Source organism: Aythya ferina (genome assembly GCF_964211825.1).
Source record: "Aythya ferina genome assembly, chromosome: Z".
Lineage (NCBI taxonomy): Eukaryota > Metazoa > Chordata > Aves > Anseriformes > Anatidae > Aythya > Aythya ferina.
The window spans coordinates 74,047,294-74,064,143 of record NC_140299.1 but is presented as its reverse complement, the minus strand read 5'-3'; the positions used below and the strand labels follow the sequence as shown (position 1 = coordinate 74,064,143).

General features: G+C 46.2%; 2 protein-coding genes across 5 annotated transcripts in view; one reads left to right on the top strand and one right to left on the bottom strand.

Moving 5' to 3' along the window:
- Window positions 1-1,251: 1,251 nt before the first annotated feature.
- On the bottom strand, window positions 1,252-8,597 carry DNAJC25 (DnaJ heat shock protein family (Hsp40) member C25). Its single transcript, XM_084504480.1, has 4 exons — window positions 8,269-8,597; window positions 7,204-7,356; window positions 4,913-5,383; window positions 1,252-2,232 (listed from the first exon to the last, which is right to left on the bottom strand). Exons 1-4 carry the CDS (start codon window positions 8,563-8,565, stop codon window positions 2,110-2,112), a joined length of 1,044 nt encoding a protein of 347 aa, XP_084360606.1. The 5' UTR covers window positions 8,566-8,597; the 3' UTR covers window positions 1,252-2,109.
- Window positions 8,598-8,981: 384 nt separating this feature from the next.
- ECPAS (Ecm29 proteasome adaptor and scaffold) overlaps window positions 8,982-16,850 on the top strand; it is a 62,192-nt gene continuing 54,323 nt past the window's right edge. The window contains exons 1-3 of one of the 4 annotated variants that reach the window (XM_084503924.1): window positions 9,488-9,508; window positions 9,839-9,881; window positions 16,511-16,614. In XM_084503924.1, coding sequence (XP_084360050.1) covers window positions 9,503-9,508; window positions 9,839-9,881; window positions 16,511-16,614 — 153 coding nt within the window. In that variant the 5' untranslated portion in view covers window positions 9,488-9,502. Of the gene's footprint in view, window positions 9,525-9,838; window positions 9,882-16,510; window positions 16,641-16,850 lie in introns of those variants that run through there. The other 3 variants (XM_084503925.1, XM_084503927.1, XM_084503926.1) reach the window with 3 other exon arrangements.

The following is a 16,850-nucleotide window of genomic DNA, read 5'->3' as shown; positions in this document are numbered from 1 at the left end:
AGACAGATGAGCGGTTTGGGTCTTGCCTGCTTGTTTGTGCAACCCAGCTTATCACACGGGCTCAGGAGGGGAAGGATGGTACACAGCGAGGCGCGGGTGCAAGCTTTCAGCTGTCAGCCTGTGAAACAGTGGCCACAGACACGGATGCTCTTGCATGCACTTCTCTGCTTCTTTTCTAGGTATTACTGCCCTGCCTGATTTCTAGATATAACAGCCCTACTTAGTACTACAAGGTCACAGAACCACTGGATGGTTTGGTTGGAAGAGACCTTGAGGGGCACCCAGCCCCAACCCCCTGCCACGGGCAGGGACACCTCCCACCAGACCAGGTCTGAGAGATTACTTCATGAAAATAAACACAACTTATTCTAGATGTGTTCTTTAACAAGTTTTAGAACTGATTTGACCTTTAAATACAAAGTGAATTAAGTTTATAGCAGCACTACTAGGGCAGAGTGGCTGGAAAGCTGTGCAGAGGAAAGGCTCTGGAGGTGCTGGTTGATGCTCACCTGAACAGCAGCCAGCAGTGTGCCCAGGTGGCCAAGAAGGCCAGCGGCATCCTGGCTGTGTCAGGAGCAGTGCAGCCAGCAGGAGCAGGGAGGGGATCGTCCCCCTGTGCTCTGCTCTGGTGAGGCCACACCTCGAGTGCTGTGCTCAGCTTTGGAATCAGACTCAAGCTGCACCAGGGGATGTTTAGATCGGACATTAAGACAGAAATTCTACAAGCATTGAAATGGGCTGCTCAGAGAAGTGGTTGTGTGACCATCCCTGGAGGTATTTAAAAGACATGTAGCACTAAGGGACATGGCTTAGTGATGGGACTCAGTAGGTCAGGCTGATGGTTGGACTCGGAGAAGGTCTTTTCCAACACAGAGGATTCTACAATAGGTCACTTCTGCAGTATCATAAACGTCTTACTTCAAAAATTAACATAAGCATTTCAAAACTTCCAGCTATTACACGCTTTGGAAGCAGCAGCAGGTTTAAGAGACTCTCTCCCAGAAGCAATCTGCACAGATGCAGATTTTTACAAATGTCAGAAGAGACAGAAGCACCCCAATCTAGATACATACCCCCGATAAAATTCCTAAACAGAAAGATGGAAATCGTAAATCGTGGAAACTCTGACCTGGTCAGAGTTACAGACGAAAGTAGAGGGTAGTGTTGTATTGTAAGTACTCTGAGGTCTGATCAGAGGAATCAGAAGAGATAAGCATAAGAAAATACTTTAGATGTAGAATTGCAAACAAATTCAGGACGTATATTATAGAAAATTTTATTTATATAAGGCATCAAAATTGCCCTTTTAAACAAAAGGGTCGTTTTCCCTTTACCAATACTTTGGTGAAAGAAGTATCACATTTAGTAGACTAATATTCACTGGTACGCTTGTTCTGAACAGCTAGGTACAGTCCAACGTACAAGATTAAAAACCAAACATAAGTAGACTTAAGTATGCTATTTCATGAACCACTCTCTAGAACAAAGAATTAAGGCTTGTTTGCACCAAAACGGTGATCATGCATCATTTATTCCCACAAAGAATAAAATTCATTTCCAATTGGAGCGGGAATAGCAAAAGTAGTAGTCCGGTATAATCCCCATATTGTCTACATCAAAAAACATTTTGGCGTTTCAGAAATTAAGTAAGTTGAAAAGTAGTCGGAAGGAGAGAAGAGGAAAGCAGGAAATGGCCCTTGCTGCAGAGTCCTTTGTACGCATTTCCAAATTTCCAGTGTCCGCTTGCAGGAACCCGTCAGTTTAAAAAGGAAAACAGAGACTTTCAAGGACAGATCTAGAAACGGTTTTCAGAAAGATTAAAGGTATGGTTCCATCGATCATGAGTAGGAAATACTTTGAGAAAATACATTATTTAAAATAATGAATTCCACATTAAGATCCCCATGTATGTCAGATATATACACTGAGCTAAGCCTGTTTAATAAGTCTGACTTATAAAAATGGTAAACCTGTATTATTTTTCAGCCTGACTTAATAATTCCTGAGTTTTAGATCACTGCTGAGCCACAGCAGATAAAACTCTGAATGATGTAGTGAAAAGTTTTGCAGATGACTGTTGACACTAGCACTCATTTTGTTCAGCAACTTTCAATCATCGATAAAAGTCAGTCTTCCAGGTCCTTCATTCCTCATCCACCTCCGATACCTCTTCCATCGGGGATCCAAGGCCATCTTCTTCTTTAACTCCTCCTCTTGTTCTTGTTTATAGACCTGATGGACAAAAAGAAAAGTTTTTAATAAGGCTGAAGAAATAGCTGAAGTGAATCCAAAGCAGGGGGTAAAGGGGGTGGTGGTGTGTTTTTTTATGTGTTAGCAATTCAATCATCTGCCATGTTACTGATTGTAAAGGTACCCAAATTGCAACGTAGCAGAAGACCTTGACTAACACAAAGAGTAAGAGCCTTCAGCCAAGGAGCCTTTGAGCTGTAGTTGAAATGCTCTGAATTTTTGCTGACAGCAAAACTACATCACTGAAAGATGGTGTGCTGCAAGCAACTATACTTCTTTGCTCGTGCAGTCAATGGAATAAAAGTAGAGATCTACTCAAAAATCTAAATTTTGAGTCCCTGTTCAGCACACATACCATTCAATGCAGTTTTGCTTCTGACTTCTGTTGTTTTCATATTTGGAAGTTATTCTATAGACAGAGAACTGATCACCTTCAGCTACACAGCAGTGGATCTTTTTATTCCTCATTTAATTTTCAACTAGGTCAATATACCTACAGTAAGTAGAGGTAGTGCCAAATGGCAAGTAATTACAACGTGGCAAGAAATGGTATCATCACTGATTTCAATAAAAGTCACGTATCTAAGAAAAGCAACAGTATCAACACTTTTATTCTGGAAGGCTCTTCATGTAGATAGACAGTGTATATATATCTCAACACCATCCAGGTTTATGTCATCTGAATTCTTCCTGTAAGGAAATTAAATTTAAGGTTCCGAACAAGCATCCGAAAGATTTAAAAAAATATTCTAGATCGGTTTATAGATATACCCCCGCTCAAGGTTCAGTGATCATACAAGCTTCAAAAATTACTAGGAAAGTAACATAGGAAGCAAAACATTTTTATTTAGCTCCATGCTGTGCCAATATATTGAATCCTCAGTCAGTCTTAGAAGGACACTGGAAAAACTACACAATATGCAGATAGGCAACCTCAGCGATCAAAGTAGTAGATACTTCAGTGTTTCTTTTTGTGAGAAACAGGAAAGCATGTTTTTCAGCTTAGAAAAGGCACGATTGAGTTTCAAGTAAGGATATAGTAGTGGTACAGAGGAGCACAGCTACCACGAGAAAAGGGAACAAGGCACGATTAATCTCCATTTCCAATAAAATAACAATCAGTAGGTGTCTGCGTGACTTAAAAAAAAAAAAAAAAAAACAGGAGCCATCCTCTGCACTTCCTGCTGAACTCACAACCAGATGGTTCTGTAGTCACTGACGGTATTAATACATTCAAGAAGTGGCTAGATGTGTTTATTTAAAAAAAAAATAATTAAAGTTACTACCAACAAAGACACCATTTCCTGTTCAGGATGCTCCCAGACCGCTTATTGCACTGAATAAATATTGCTATGTCAGCGTAGCTTTCTTGTATTCTTCACCAATTATCAGCTGCTGGCCACCACAGATGACTTTGGGCTAAGCAGACTTCACCCCTGACAAACACAGAAATACAGCTTTTTTTTTTTTTTAATGTTCAGCAAATAGAACAATACTAGTTAGAAACAGCATGCATGGTTTTTCTGCCATGGAATATCCATCCTGTCGTGCATTTTACTTATGCCATCTGCTCTGACTACTAACATTACCACCTCTTTGGACTTCCAGATTGTTTTCAAGCAAACCCACCTTAATTCAACGTGTATGGCTAACCTGTCGGCTAATCCTTTCCTTACTAAAATTGAAGTTAAGGTACTTTCCCCTTCAAGTTTCTAAATTGATCCAACTCTGACTGTTTTTAGGGAAGTATTCTCTTATCTCTGACGTGCACCACCAGCAGCAGCAAAGGCAGCTCTGCCGTCTTTTCCCAGAACAAGCAGAGCTGCAGCATCACCCTGTTTTAAGCAGGCCCAGTTCCTCTTCTCCATTCCTCTCCTGGAAACCTCCCACCCAGATGGCCCACAGATGATCTTTGATACCATACCAGCATTTTGTCAGTTCTCCCACCTCCTGGCATCCCAAGACGTCAGTACTGCATCCTGCGGCTCATGTTCTTTCCCTACTCTCACAGGAAATTTGAGAAAAATTACACACTGGCTGTTTAGTAACTGGCTATCCCTGGCAAGAGTAGTAGTTGTGCCGGTATTTAATAGCTCATTTTCAGTCGAGCAGGACACACAGTAAAAAGAACAGCCCCAGACTCGCTGAAGGCAAAAGAACCATCAAGGGACAGTTATCAGCTGTCAGCTTCTATCAGCTACAACAAGCCACGAATGAATGGCTAAGGAGACTAATAAAATAGGAGTTTTGGGTCATCCAGGTAATCCTCATTACAAAATTATCATTGTTTGGAGAACGCATGGTCTTCAACCTACTGTAAGAACTCTGTTACACTACGTTTTCACAGGACAGCTTGTCATCAGATACAGTTACTTTTTGTATCCACAGATTCCTCAACAATCACAGGTAGATGACCCCTGACCAAGAAATCCCTTCTTACATCCATGGGCCTGCTCAGGAGATGTTGCCCATCAGCACAGAAGCACGAGAAGATGAAGAAAGCACACCAAGTGGTTCTCTAACAGTTTTCAATTCAGGCAGCAAAAGCTAGAGTTGAAGCACTGCTCCCCACACCACTGTGCCAAACACCTCCACAAAACACCTGCTCTCCCTCCATGAGCTCTGGATAACCAACACGAGCTTCTCCACCACAGCTACCCACCTCATAGTTTTCTCGTATCCACAGCTGCCGTTCAAGGAAGGTCTCTTTTTGATGGTCTTCCAGGCTGTCAAACTGAGACTGAGACATTTTCATGTATCTTCGTATGATATACAGCTTCTCTTCCACACCGTATTCTTGCCCTTTAATAGTGAAACAGTAAATCCACCAACAGTACCAAATTATGTATTTGCACAAGTAAAAGGGAGCAAGAAGGATCTGAAATAGAAGGATATCATATATCTTGGGCTTCTGGTAACCGCCTTTTATATCTATTTTATTTTTGATGATGTATTTGATGATTTCTTCCTCTTCTTCACGGATTTCTTCTTTAGACCGCCTGTTCTTGCCTTTTTCTCTAGTCTTATTGAGTAAACCTTGTTGCCTGGCAATCTCAGTAGCTTGTATGCGGTATTTCGGCACTGTAGCTAGGTAGTTGATAGCTTCGTTGTAACTACTCCACCAGCTGAAGAACTGTAATTTAACAACAGTAAAAGTTAAAGAATAAAACCAGAACCAAACCAAACAAAAAGCCAAACAAACAAATAATAAAAAAACAAACAAACATGTTTTTATACAGACACATTTCTACTTAGAGTTTTGCCAGGAAAAACAAAATAATGCTGTCATATACCTTTAACTATTATTTTATTACAGGAAGGGTAAAAACTGAAAGTAACAGCACAACTTCTGCAATATTAAAGAAGCTGCAATTACTCGTCCAAATATGATAAGGCGCCTGGGAAACAGCAGTATATTTTTACATATTTCTGTGCGAGCAGTATACACAGCAACACACAGCGATGAAGAAGGACAAGCAGAGGGTAAAGGCACTGTTCGATTTGTGTTTCTTCATGAGAAGATGGTTATCTCACATTGCCTTAAGTGATGCTTCTGAAGTGAGGCTTTGATGTCCGTTCTCAGAAGTCCCCTCAGCTTTATAAACAAAGTAGCTGGTATACGCACATTTCATTATAAAATTATTACCCACTTTACATAGTTAATTAAATGTGGCTTAAGTACGCCACAATCTCATTAGTCTGACAGGATTGACTTTACAGGATACAATATCCTACTCTAATCTCCAGTTACCCTCTGAATTTCAATTGGAAAAAAAAAAAAAAAAAAGAAAAAAGAAAGAACAGTGGCTGGAGTGAGTGTGACATGTTCTGCTGAATTTTTACACAGGCAGCACGCCCACTTGTGAAGACAAAGGGGCACCCAGGTACACACTATATAATTGTATCAAAGGCAAAGAAATGGAAACACCAGAAAGCAAGAGAAAGATAAATCAGTTTGCTAATTCTCTGTAAACTTGTATTTAATCATCTGGAAGCTGGACTGCAGGCAAAGTGAGTGCCTCCACTTACAGCCAAAATAACAGCTGAAATGGAACGCCGCGTTTACAAGCAAGACTGATGAGAAATTAAGTATTTGGCTCTGTATGCCACTGGAATTTATTATTCCAAGCTCTCAAATCCTGATCAACATTTTTTTGTTTTACCTTGTAATATCCAACTAAAAAGAGTCATCTGTACCACAGACTAAGCTGTACTTTTACCTCCTAGATATCACCTTTTTTGGTTTTGTGTGTGTGTGTGTGTTTTTAAAGGAATTTTTGAACTAATAATCTAATGGATGCTAAAGCAAAAAGTTATATACCTCCTTCCAGGAAGTAATTGTCAGCAAGAGCACAAGTATTCTCATCTAAACCAGAGACTGTTTTCTTGAACTTGGAACTACCACCTTCAGTGAAGCCAACTTTGCTCAACTGCTTTTTAAGATCAACTACAATGTAAGATATGCATGTTATCAAACTGCACTCCTGCTGTTTAGTACTGCTCTCTGAGCTTCTTACATTTTGTTTGCAAGTAGTTTGGCTTCTTTAAAAAAATAAAAAAAATACTTGGGAACCTTGAAAAACTGACGCATGCTTATCTAGAGCACTGCTCCAGTCTGTGCTCAGGAACAGGCTGTTCTCAGTCTGCCACGAAGAACCAAGTAACTTCTTTGGGAGAGCTGCGCTTGCCTGCATGAAATACTCTGTTACAGGAAACCGATCACTAATCACACCATCTGTGCTTTCATCCAAGGTACCAAGAGCAGTCAAAATCTGCTCAGTACATCCCGACTTCAGATTTGTTATGGGCACCACGCGGCAATTTACCACAGCAGATTAAAAAAAGACCTCCTCGCTGAGGCTGTTTAAAGCCTGGCATGTTGCAAGACCTGCAGATACTTCTCCTGCGATTCAGAAATTCATTGAGCATTGTCAAATAAGCATGAAATTTTACCTGAAACACAGAGATGGCGCACACCGTAACCAGAATCACGATTCTGACATCCACTTTAGGGGCCAACCTCCTGCTGTAGTAGTGATAATAGTGCCTGTAATACTCCTCAGGATGATCCAACATGTAGTCATAATCTTTACGTGTTTCTTCATCCTGTAGGATGAGGGATGAAAAATATGCAAGCGTTCAGAAGCCTGTTTTCACTTACCCCGTTGCATTTGTGTTTTACAGCTCATGAATGACCATGCTGTTAAAAAAAACTTGCAGTAACCCGACCAACTATGAAGCAAAGAGGAAAATCTTTGGTCCTACTCTCATACACTAAATTGATCTGTTCTCACACTCGCCAACCCCCCCACACCCCACGTGCATAGTCTTAAATAAATAAATAACACACTTGAAGACTTGATTTAATACTGAAATAAAGACAGGCAACTGAAATGAGTTAATTTTGGAATCGGAAGTCCAGGTGGGCTAGAGCTGATGAGTATTGCTCAGGAAGCAGCTTACAGATGAACAAACCACTACGACCACTGTTTCTGAGACCTTTTAAAATCAGCCTACGGGGCCGTGAACTCTACCCAAGGGGAGGCCACTGCAAAAACCTCATTGTTCTCATCTTCTTGATTGCCTTTCTCATTTCCACCCAGGCAAGAAAGAGACGAGAGATGTAACTTTGTCAGTCTCCACTGCACCCCTTTTCTACCCAAAACGAGTGAAGAGTTCCAGGTGTGGTTTTTTGTTTGTTTGTTTGTTTTCCTTTTTTTCTCTCCCATTCAACCCGAAGCACATCCAGCTTTCTCTCCTCCACTCCTTGGCGGCGTTCTCGCCCACACCACACACTTCTTGCTCTCCTTACAGCCCCAGCTCACCGATTAAGATGACTTTTGAAGGCGTGCTCGCCCCACACGCCCCCAGCCCCTTCATTTTCACCCCAAAGCACCAAACCCTCACGCGGGGCGTGCGGCACCCCGGGACCCTCTTCCCCTTTCCACAGAGGGCTCGGAGCCCAGCGGGGGGGCTCGCACCCGAGCCTGAACGCCCGCCACCCCTCTCCCCTTTCACCTTGAGGGTCTCGTAGGCGGTGGCGATCAGCAGGAACTTCTCGTGGGCCGCCTGCGGGCCACCCCCTTCCCCTCCCTGCTCGCCCCGGTAGCGGTCGGGGTGGTACTTGCGGGCCAGCTGCCGGTATGCTCGGGCGATCTCGGCCTTGCTGGCTTGCCGGCTGACGCCCAGCACCTCGTAGCACACCCTGCGGCCGCAGTACAGCCCCTCCGTCAGCCCCCGGGCCGCCCTGGGCAGCAGCGCCGCCGACAGCCAGAGGCAGAGCAGCCAGCGCCGCCCGCCGCCCGCCGCCGCCATCTCGCAGCGCCTCAGCCGCCGCCACAGCCGGGGCCGGGAGCGGGGCCGGGGCCGCGCCTGCGCTCTCCGGGCGGCAGGGCGGGGCGCTGGGATCATTGCCACCCCTAATTAATTATCGAGTGTTAATTACTAGATAATTACGCCCCCCCCACCCCACCCCCACGCTCCCCTGGCGAAGCCCCGGGTGGTTCAGGGATGGGGCAGCTCCGCGGGGCGGGTTTCAGCCTCGCACCCCCACCCGCAGCCCCACAGCTTAACGACCCCGTGCCAAATCACAAAGAGCAGAAATCACTTTTTTTTTTTTTGTCACTTTGTCACTTTTTTTTTTTTTTTTTTTTATTGCTGTATCGTTTCTCTCCTCAAAAAAAAAAAAAAAAAAAAAAACCTAGCGAGGTGGTATCGCACCGCGTTATCCCTTTAGATGCAGAGCTTAGGGGTATGGTTAGCGGGGACTGTTAGTGTTAGGTCAGAGGTTGGACCCGGTGATCTTGAGGTCTCTTCCAACCCAGAAATCCTGCGATTCCGTGATTCTTTGTCTGCCAGCTCATCTCTCACCGCTTGCCCTCCCAAACCCCAGCCAGGAGATCGCCTCTCCTGTCGGGGAGGTGCCCCTATCGCGACACAGCGCTGCTTCGCGACACCACACGACACCGGGGCGGGTGCCACCGCCGGCAGGGCGATGACCTCGGAGCTCTCCCGGCTCCACTTGGGATGAACCCACCGGGCAGAAATCCCTGGATTTTACCCCAGAAATCCCAGCCGGCGGGGGCAGCCCGGCCCTGGGCGGAGCTGGGGGGGGGGGACACGACACAGCCCAGCCCCCGGCCGTGCAGCAGCGGCTGCAGCTAGGGGGAGGCGAGGCTCTGCCGTCCCTCCTCCTCCTCCTCCTCCTCTTCCTCCTCCTCCTCCTCCTCGCCAGCCGTGTGCCCGCGCCGGCATGGAGGTCAGCATGGACTCGGGTCAGTGCGGCGGCGGGGAGAGGGGAGGAGGAGGAGGACGAGGAGGAGGAGGAGGAGGAAGGGAAAGGCGGGGGGGGGGGGGCGATGGCTCAGCTCTTTCTAAATATAAAGCGGGAGGGCGGGGGCCGCCTGCCCCTCGTGGGGAGAGCCGTGGGGAGGAGGAGGAGGAGGAGGAGGAGGAGGAGGAAGAAGAAGAAGAAGAAGAGAAGGAGGAGGAGGAGGAGGAGGAGAAGGAGGCGGGCCGGGGCTCGGGCGGCTCGCCTCGCCTCGCCTCTCACCGCCCTCCCTCCCTCCCTCCCTCCCTCCCTGCGCAGCACAACATGGCCGCGGCCGCCGCGGCCGCCCAGGACGAGCTCAGTAAGCGCCGCCGGGGCTCGGGCAGGGGGACAGGGATGGGGGGCGGCCGCCCGCAGCCCCCCCGGCCCGGGGCAGCCCCTTGGGCGGCCGGGGGAGCGGCTGGGGACGGGGCCGGCTGGGAGGTGTAGTCCCGGGGGGTGCCCTCGGGGGGCGACCCCGGGCTGGGTGCGGAGCCCCCCCGGCAGGGCGAGGGGTGCCCGATTTTGGGGGTCCCCCGGGGCTGGGGGGGGGGTCCGTGTTGGGTCCCTGCCCCCCCTCTCTGGGCAGGACCTGTGCGCCAGGGGCCGGCCTGCTGTTCGTTCGCCCACGGAACTTTAAAAAAATAATAATAATAATTTATATATTATATATATATTTATATATGTTTTCTGCGCTCCCTGCCGTGCCAAGGCGCTGCTTTTGGCGTGAGGGGCAATGAGCAGCTCGCGTATGACTCAGCGTTGGGCTGTGCGGGATGAAGGGCAGCAGCAAGGCTCGGGGCTGTGTTTCTGCGGCTGGGTTTCAGGTCTGAGGCCTCCCTCTGTTCTGTTTTATTTATTTTATTTTGTTGTTTTTATTTTTATTTATTTTTTTTTTTTTGCCGGCGTTGGTCTCTGCGTGTCTCCGCGGGGCTGATGCCTTTGTTTCGCCTCTTTGTTAGACGCTGCTGGGTGGCAGCGGCGGTGGGGATGTCCTTTATGTAACCACACAGCCCAGGACCCTGCGCCGGAGCGAGAAGGATCTTCAGGTTACACCGGCCCTTGAGGCAGAGGGCACAAATGCCAGGCTATTTATTCCATTGGCAACCGGGATAAATTGCGGCAGGGGCAGACCCGCCTGCCGCTGCCATCCCACAGCCTCTCCTGTCACCGGCCAGCCTGCGGCTCCTTGCCTCCAGATGCTGACCCTGAAAAAAAAAAAAAAAAAAAAAAAAAAATTAGTCCTCAGCCACGTATCAGGTGCTAAACGGCCCCTTGTGTTAATTAATCCCTGTGAGAGGAGCTTCGTGCCGGTGGTTACGTGACGTAATTCGGGGTGCTGGGCCGCTGCATCCCGCAGCGGTTGTATAGGGGTTGTATGGGGTGGTCGGAAACCTTCCTTGGCCCAGCGGGGAAGGAAAGAGTGTTGGCTTGTTTCTTCTTCCCCAGTTCCTCATCTGTCGCTGAATAGGAAGTACTGCAGTCTTACTTGAATCTCTCTTTTTTCCATTAGCTTTTATTTTTAAGGTGAAGGAGCAGGAAACCAAACAACCTCTACGTGGGCTTTCCGTCTTTTGGTGCGTTTAAATAGTCGAATTTCAGGGTATTTGGAAAGAAATCTGTTCCTTTTTAGGATGACGATAGGTCCCAAAATAACAAGCATAATTATTACTAGTTTCACACTGGAAAATCAATATTCCTTGCTTTACATATGTATAGCTATAGGAAACTTCGATCTACAGCACCAGGCAAACACAAGACCTCTTGCTGTTTGCTTAGGTTGTGTATGAAGGTACTTACCCTCCTAGAGGACTAGTTACTTGAAGGCAGCATAAGAGTGAAGATAATGCAGGTTAAAAATCAATGCAAAGTCATTAAACGGGTCCTGAAGCTTTAAGAGTTCAGGCGCAAGGGAAGGAACAGTTCACTTTGAGGAAGAGGAGACAGCCAGTTGAATGGAGATCCTAAACCTGGCACGTTAAAAATATTTGGATTTTGGCACGTCAGTCAAACCGTTTATAAAAGATTTTCTATGAAATGGAAGAACAGGATGGACAAAAGAGAAAACATTCCCTCACCCCCAGGCCTTCCCACCCTTTTCCAGTCAGAGCTTGTAAAATAATGCAGCGATGAGCCCGGCTCTGCAAACGCTCCCTTAAGTGATTTGCCTGTAGGCACGTAATGGGTTACTGGTAGAGCCAGGAATAGCACCAGCAAATCCTGACTCACTGTTTGCTACTATAATCATGCCAGATATATTTTCTCCCAGAGTCTAATACCATCCGAACAAGAATTTGACTTCTATTCTAGTAGCGGCACAGTGGACGGGAGCCGGTTTGGTTCCCTGCCTGCATGCAGAATAGCACGGAAACAAACAGCTCTTGCTTGCAGCAGGTAGTGGTACCGAAAACTGCCCGCTGTCGAGGCAGGGAAGTCAGAACCCAGCTGTGTCCAGTAGCCTTTACATGCTGTAGGGCCTTTTGGAGAGAGGGCTGGGGGACGCTGAGCGCAGCATAGTGGTTCGACAGAGCTCAGTGATTGAGGTTTTTTTGTCTGTTTGTTTGCTGCAGTGAAACACGCTTCTGGAAATACTTCAGTGTGGCAGTCCCAGTAATTTGTCTAATAGACTGTATTTTTTTCAGGGAAGCGAAGACAAATTCCAGCTTTATGCACGGAGCTTTGCTTTTCTACTGTGTTTTGCGGAGGACTCAAGACTCTCTTTGGGGCTACGAGGGTAGTTAAATTATTAAGTATAATTACCTGGACGTGACCTGGTCTCAGTAGTTCCTTGAGTCTCTTTTTCGTAAAAAGAAGGGTGTTTCTGGTGCTTGACATGCAATTACACCAATATATGCTGCTGAGAGGTGTGTGCAGAATGGCCGACGTGCTGCATATGATAGCAGTAAGTGCCAGAGGGAGCTAATTCTGTATCTTGCATGAGGACGGGGAGGAGAACCTGGACACACGAAGTGGAACTGAGCTCAGCTGAAACCAGAGGGGACTTCTTCGATAAAGAGATGGATAAGCAGTGAGCTGGCTACCTTAGGAAGGCCAAGCATTCGAAGTATGTGATTTTAACTAGGAAAAAAAAAGTAAAATAAAAGGAAGTAGGTAGGGAAACGCCCTTGTAAAAGGGTGGAAAACGTTAGGCTGTTTATTTATTTACTGTATCCTTTCTGTGTCTTTCTGCTGTTCCCTTTGGCAAGCTACCACATAGCAAAACTGGCAGAGGGGGCGTGTTGTTTCAGTAGCAGGCTGGAGGTTTGCTCTTGGCTGGAGTGACTGCAGGGTCAGCTCTGAAGCAGGGAGGCTGAGAAATAGCTCTGACTCTGCTAGGGCCCGTGTCACAGGGTTTGGAAGCCTACGAAGCACGAGTCAGAGCCTTGCTGTTAGCGTGACTTTCTTGTAAAACTTGTATGTTGTGTGTTATCTGTGTTTTGAAATCTATTCCTTCGCTTTCTGCAAGAGGTGTGGTCTTGAGTACTGAACCCTATATTTCCTCCCGTAATTTTAAATGGAGACTGGAGAGAGCCAGAAGTGAAACATGCATTTTCTCACAAATCAGTAACTGCATTGCCATGGTAACTCGAGGATTTCAGATTCCAAATACACCATGTCTGTAGACACAAATTGGACACTGCTGCTGGAAGCGGGGATACAAAGATTTATCTTGTTTTCTTGCCACTTTGTTCTTCCACATACAGGGAAATGGAAGGTCTCTCCACATACGGTGCATGTTGTTAAATTCTCCTTGTTTGTGTTCATCCTTTTGTAGATGTGTGTTGTGTTGTTTTTCAAGAAAACACTAGTAAAAATGAAATGTTGTATGAAAATGCAACACAGCAGCTAGGAAAGAGGTTGTGTTTATGCCAAAATGCATGAATGTCTACTACAAACTTTGCATGGACTTAATTGCACGGGTTTTAAAAATAAGACCATCTGGTATTCATTCTTTTACTCATGCAGTTCATTCTTGGCTGTTTATTTTAATCCCCAGCAAAAGGTCATCATGGTAGCTGTGGCACACATCATATTTCTAGGAGTAGGTATTAACCCAGACATGATTTCTGGTGTGCTGGCTGAGGTAGTGGGTAAGTTTGACTTGGGACTGTGGTTGTCACATACCTCGTAACCAGGTTCTGGGTGGTGTAGCAGTCATCTCTCTTTAAAGAAATGGCTGCTAGCTTTCACCTTTCCTTATAAAGGGAAACTTTTTAATGAAAATAATGCAATCAGTGATGTGCTGAATGACAGTAGTGAATAATCTTACTTGGGCTGCTCCTTCCAAAGCTTGCTCATGGAGCAAGGGGCTCCCTGTTGCGGAGTGAACCCCGAAGCTCAGAGTGGTCCAGGCGTGCCCTGCTCTTCTCCGTTGGTCTGAAGGTGCAAGTTTGATCCTGGAGTGAGTTATTTAGAGCCTGGCATGTCTGGGCACTGCGTTTTCCAGTTGTTGTTCCAGCGAAGCCTGCTTCCTTTCCTCCTTTCTCCCTTTCATTTCAGCTTTCTCACCAGATGTTTCTCTGGAGTCCTCTGGACTGTATTAAAAGGTGGCCCTCAGTCTCTGACAGTCTTCCCCATCCGCGTGTTCAGCAGCCTTGCAGTAGATGGACTATGCAGTAATTTTATAAACATTACAATTAGCTAATACAGAGGGTGCTGGAGCTTAGCAAGGCAGTATTGCAGTCCTAAATTTTAGGTGAGAGTGTAACATGAGATTTAGGAAGGAGAAGCCTTTGCACAATCCTTTTTCTTAAACAGCAGCTTTTAAGATGGGAATATAGCTCTGTTTTATGAAACATCATCTCCCCTTTACTTATTTCTTGCAGTTCTTCTGAAAACTTCACAGGTTATCCTTGTGTCAGTCAGCTTGTGAAAGGAGACGGTACAGGAGGTGTTTTGTTGGATTTTTTTGTTGCATTTCAGGTTCAGTTTGGGTTAGCAATGGCTAACCCTAGACTGGCAAAGGCGCCTTGCCGTAAGATTGCCCTAGCAGTTAATTTTAGTTGCCAGTGTTTATTCAAAGTGCTCTCGTGCCATCTTTTTTTTCTTTTTTTTTTTTTTTTTTTTTCCCTCCCCCTGTGGTATGTAGCAAAGCAAGTTAGACCTCTCGCTTCAATGCGTTTTTTATCGTAATAAATCCTGGTGGCCCCCTGCTGAAATCGCAGCCCTGCGGTTTCACCGTCCCCGGTGGGGGCCATGAAACGGGACGGGGAGGGTTTCGGCTCCGTGCTTAGGGATCCTGGCGATCCTTCTCTGCTGAAGGAGAGTTCTCCTGGGTCACCCTTTAATCCCGGCTTGTAGCAGATCAGATCAGTCCTTTGGGCGGATGGTTTCCTCCTTGGAGGATGTCTCGAGACCCGCGGTCCCTTTGGAAGCGCCGGCTGGGTCCCCTTGCTGCCTGTGGACGTGGCTGCACGCATCGGGAGTGCCGGGCAGGCTTTGCTTGGCTTCTGGCGTAGCTGTCAGGGCAGCTGCGTGCCAGTGCTTAAAATAGGGACTCCCCCGTTCTCCGTGCGAAGACAGATGGCCCTCAGGCCTTGTGCCTGAGCTGCTGACAGCAGGCTTCGGTCTCATCTGTTTCCTTGAAGGGATCTTCTCCCAGCTCGCTGAGAAAATGCTTCTTGCGATTATTGTCCCCTCTGGATCTTGCAGAAGTTGCAAATTCTACCTCTTTGTCCAAGTCTGTTGTTTTCTTTCCTTGTTCTAGCAGCAGGTCTCCTCCCCAGAGGAAAATGAGTTTGTTACAACACCCCAGCAGCTTCACAGAGTGATCTTTGGGAACTTTGTGTTTTAAGTTTCAGCAACATCTCCTGTGTTTCACACTTGTGATCTTGTTCTGATGATCATGATGATGCTGTCTGATGAGGGGAAAAAAAGGTTAACAATTTTTTACAGACCACTAACTGATTCAGGCAGTATTTGTACAGGTTCATAAGGCTGATTGATCCAGATTTTGTAGATCTGTGTGGCTCAGCGTACGGCCACAGGCAGAACGAGTGAACCTGTGTCAGTATGCCCTATGAATTCTCCCTTCGGTGTCACTCTTGAGCAGGAGTCTCAAGCTCTTTAACAACTATTTCACTTCACAGCTTGTTTCTTCTGCTTTCAGGTACACAGCCTGCTAACTCATTCACAGCTGTGATGATGTGGCTTGTCCCAAGCTTTTACCTGGTGCTTTGCCTAGACTTTTTTTTTTTTAGCTGTATTATGTCTCGAGTCCTGTTTTACAGGTTAACATTTTGTTTTGTTTACTTAACATCTGCAGTGGGATCCCTGTGGACAACCAGAACCCTAAGTTTAGCAAGAATACCAACAGGAATTGGACAAATCTTTTTGCCCTCTAATTATCTAGCAGAGGTATTGAACGCCATGGTCTGAATGCAGGTCACAGCAAGTGCACTTTTAAAAGTTTGCAGCTCTCCAGCTGCACAACTTTGCTGTCAAAGCAGAAAGGGCAAGGAGTGACTTAGAGATGCTAACCTTTCTTACCACCTTTGGATATGTTCCGGATTTTATTTGAAACACAGCACGACAATGTCAGGGAGGTATGAGTTGCTTTTGCCTTTGATAGGAGTGGTCTGTACGTGATTGTGGAGCTCGTACTGGAAGCCATTGGGCTGGTTTGCTTCAGTATTGGCCTGTTTTTGGTCATTGCTCCTTGTCCGATGGCTGCACGCCACTGAAAAGTGCCTGGCTCTGTCCATTTACCTCCTCTACTTTTAGGTATTTATACCTTTGGTTTAAAAAAAAGATACGTAACAGTTTGGTCAGCTAGTGTTAAAAGTAGAAGGTGGATCTGTGCTGAGTATTGTATTGAATTCTGCATTGAGACAGAATTACTTGGAGAACTGCGTGTGGCATCTCTTAGAGGCCCATAAGGGTATTTTCAGAAAAAAGTCCTTCTTACAGAAATTTTGAGTTTCAACAGGTTTCTCTCTCTTTTCTCTGCAGATCAACTTGAACGTGTGTTCTTGCGTCTTGGCCATGCGGAGACAGATGAGCAGTTACAGAATATTATTTCCAAATTCCTACCCCCTGTTCTCCTCAAGCTGTCCGCACACAGGAAGGAGTGCGTAAAAAGGTAAGGGTGCGGTTCACTGTGGTGGTATGTTGTCCTTCATCATGCACAAGTAGGTATTTTTGAATGGTGCTTTACAGCTCTTGGATGTTCTCTGTGAAGAAATTTACTCTCTCAGGAAACGTTGTCATGAGCGTGATAAGAAAGAATTGGGTTTATTACAGCTCTCAGGGGCTTAGAGAAGGCACTCATTGCCTGTATAAGCAGAGGACT

What these genes read in the sequence shown, in the direction of transcription:
- DNAJC25 (XM_084504480.1), bottom strand. Translation starts at nt 8,565, where the DNA reads ATGGCGGCGGCGGGCGGCGGGCGGCGCTGGCTGCTCTGCCTCTGGCTG. An exon ending in CCGCCTACGAGACCCTCAAG is followed by an intron (nt 7,357 to 8,268) that starts GTGAAAGGGGAG and finishes CTCATCCTACAG; the next exon opens with GATGAAGAAACACGTAAAGA. An exon ending in GGATACGAGAAAACTATGAG is followed by an intron (nt 2,233 to 4,912) that starts GTGGGTAGCTGT and finishes TTTGTCCATCAG; the next exon opens with GTCTATAAACAAGAACAAGA.